The sequence below is a fragment of the Echinops telfairi genome, unplaced genomic scaffold (genome assembly GCF_000313985.2).
Source record: "Echinops telfairi isolate 266 unplaced genomic scaffold, ASM31398v2 ScPeMD7_5;HRSCAF=22, whole genome shotgun sequence".
Taxonomy (NCBI): Eukaryota; Metazoa; Chordata; class Mammalia; order Afrosoricida; family Tenrecidae; genus Echinops; species Echinops telfairi.
In genome coordinates, this window is record NW_022103901.1 from 12,377,710 (window position 1) to 12,380,652 (window position 2,943).

A 2,943-nucleotide genomic window follows, 5' to 3' on the forward strand; every position below is an offset into this window, starting at 1 on the left:
TCACCACCTGCCATCCGGGCACCGAGTGTTTATTTGGGTCCCATTTTGATCCACACCGCGGAGAAAGGGGGTGAGGGACATGGAACAGAACCCGGAGGAGACCCCAGCCCCTCCCCCCACTGGAGCCCAGGGCGTCTGCCCCATTGGGCCAAGGAAGACTTTGTGAATTCCCTGAGGGCGCCAGAAGGAGGGGGCAGGGGCAGCAGAAGAGAGCCGGCGGGGGGGCCACAGCTGCCCAGTCCTTGTCCCAGGTGGAGGCCCTCGGCCCAGGCCCAACCCTGCCCTTCTGGGGTGGGGGAACCATGGCTGGCCACCTCCCTGCCAAGTGCTGAGGAGGAGGGACCCCCTTGGGTAGATCCTGCAGTGCCTGGTCCCTTTGCCCGTGACCTTGTATGGTCATCTAGCCCGTGTCCCGGACCCGCTCCCCGCCATCCCTCAGGCAGGCAGGGGCACTGCCCACCAGCCTCCCTGCCCTCCCACGTCCCCTGGCTCGGCTGCTTCACCTCCCTCCCAGGCATCTTCTCGGGTTCCTCCTCCATCTGCCTTGTCCTCTGTCCACCTTCTGATGGGAGCCCTGCGGGAGCCCGGCTAGGTGCAGCTGTGGTCTGTGAACCCCACCCCCATCATGCAGGCCTGGCTGCTGTGGCTTGGACCTGTGGCCTGGGCCAAGAGCTCTCTGGAGAGACTAGCCTGTGGACGTGGGCACTTTGGCCCAGTGGCCGGGACTAGGGGGTCCTATCCTTTGGCCCGGCAGTGGGGAGAGGGGTTGCAGGGGGTCTGCAGGTCCAGTCCCTGGCTCTGGCTCTGAGCCAGGCAGGACCCCTACAGTCAGCTGCCCAGCACAGAGAGTGTCCTTTCTCCTGACCACCTCCAGGTCTGCCCAGAGGAGCTGAGGGTGCCCAGTAGGAGGTGACGTGCAGACCATGGTGGTGGGCGGGGGCTGGTGATGGGTGGGGTTGGGGGGGCTCCCCCTAAAGCTCAGCCTGGGCTGCTGGCCTCAAGCCAGAGGAGTCCCTGTGTTTGCATCGGCTCTTTGTTCCCTGGACCCAGTCGGTGGGCAAGAGATGGGGGTGGGCACCCTCTAGAAGCACCAGAATCCAGCTCATCCCTGGCTGTCAGACATTTACCCTCTAGGCCTTCCTCGGTCCCATCTGCCCACGTGCTGGCCCCTGGGCCCTCCTGGTAGCCATGGGGGTGGAGTGCCCCCCATGGTCCTGGGGCCTGGCCCCTTGCCTCTCCCAGGGATAGCGGGCCCCAAGCTGGGTGGGTCTGGCTCAGAAGCCCCCACTCTCTGAGCTGCTCCGGCTGTGGTAGCTGGGACTGGGGGTCCGGGAGGGGCTGTGTGTGCGACTGCGGGTCCCGTGGCTCCGGCTGCTGTAACTTCCGTGGCTGGGGCTCCGGCTGGAGTAGTCGCTGCTCAGGCAGCTGGAGGAGGAGGAGGGGCTTGGCCGGTAGTAGGGGATGGGGCGCTTGCGGGCACTGCCAGGAAGAAAGAGTGAGCTCAGCAGGAGTGCAGGGTTCCGAGCTCTGCCTGTCCTGGGGCCCCCAGGCCCGGGGCCGTTCCAGCAGTGGCCAGGGGTCTCCTTGTCTCCATTCCCCTTGGATCTGGGACTTTGAGAGTGCCCCAATGGGGGCAGCAGTCAGTGGCCACTTGCCAAATCCGTGTGGGTCACGCCAAGCTCACCTGCCGTGGCTGTTTGCAGGGAAGGGGGCAAGGCCGCGGCCGGCACAGAGGAGTTTAGTGAACGAATGAGGCCCTCGCGGCTGCCCAAAGCCGGCTCACCAAACTAAGCAAGGGCTGCTTCGCAGGCCACGCCTGTGATGGAGGACAGCTGGGTCCCACGTGGCCACTGGGAAAGCTTCTGTCTCTAACGGAATGAAGATGTTTGGTTCCAAGTCATTGGAAGGGAGCAAGAAGACAAGCCCCTGGCCTCTGCTGCCCAAGGCCCCGCCCTGCCAGGCCTCACTCCTCACTGGGCGACCCTGCCCCACTCCCCCTGGAGTTAGTTTGAGGCCTGGAGGCTGTGACTAAGAGAAAAGACAGACAGTGGTTAGGGGGGCAGCCATGTCCTGTCCCGTGGAGTTAATTCTGAGGAAGAAAAAGAGGCCATGGTTAGTGGGAGGAGGAGGCCACCTGCATGAGACTGAGAAGGTGGGAGTCAGGGGTGGGGGTGGGCTGGGGGGGTTGTCTGAGCATCTTAGGACCTCCAGGCTGGGGGCAGGGGCTGGGAAGGCAGGCAATGTCCGCTTCTGCTGGGGTCATGTCTCTCTCCAAGGACGAAGACAGGTGACTTGGCTACTGTGTCAGAGCTGAGGGGCCCTTGCCTATGTCCAGGGGTGGCCACCAGAGTCCAGAAAGGCACAGTTCCCAGCTGCCCGGATGGGCTGTGGCTCCAAGAGGCGTCTAGGGCTTTTGGCCATAAAGTCACCTGGCCCCCTAGGCCCACACCTTCCATGTCTGACAGAGATGGGCTGTTGGTGGCTCCTGCCACCCCAGCCACACCCTGGGCATAGCCTTGTCCTGCAGGGTCTCTGACAGACCCGGCTGCAGTGCCCCCTCCTCCAGAGGTCCCCAGGGCAGAGAGCAGAACCCTGAGGTTAGTGAGGAAAGGAGAAGCGGACAGACGGACAGACAGTGAAACAGAGCCACAGCAGCTCACATGGCATCTCCCGCAGGCCTGTGGAGAGGGGGTTCCACCTGGCCCCCAGCCTGGCCACAGGCCACTCAGCAGGCTCGACCTTGAGACGAAGGAGAAAAGGCAACATCATTGCTGGGAGATGGCAGGGGGAGGGGCAGAGGGGGAGCTCGGGAGAGGTCAGCCAGGCGGCCCTTTGCCCTGGATCCAGGTCTGTCTGTGCCCACCAGGGCAGACCCTGGCCCGCTCTGGACCTTCAGACCCTCACTGGGAACTCTTCTCTTCCTGGGGACACCTCCCCTGTCCC

The 2,943-nt window shown here is 64.2% G+C and overlaps 1 protein-coding gene across 1 annotated transcript in view; it reads right to left on the minus strand.

The window, feature by feature from the left end:
- Positions 1-2,943, minus strand: part of SRRM3 (serine/arginine repetitive matrix 3) — a 59,625-nt gene continuing 56,682 nt past the window's right edge. The window contains exon 12 of the mRNA XM_045284673.1: positions 1-1,679. Coding sequence (XP_045140608.1) covers positions 979-1,679 — 701 coding nt within the window. The 3' untranslated portion in view covers positions 1-978. The remainder of the gene's footprint in view (positions 1,680-2,943) is intronic.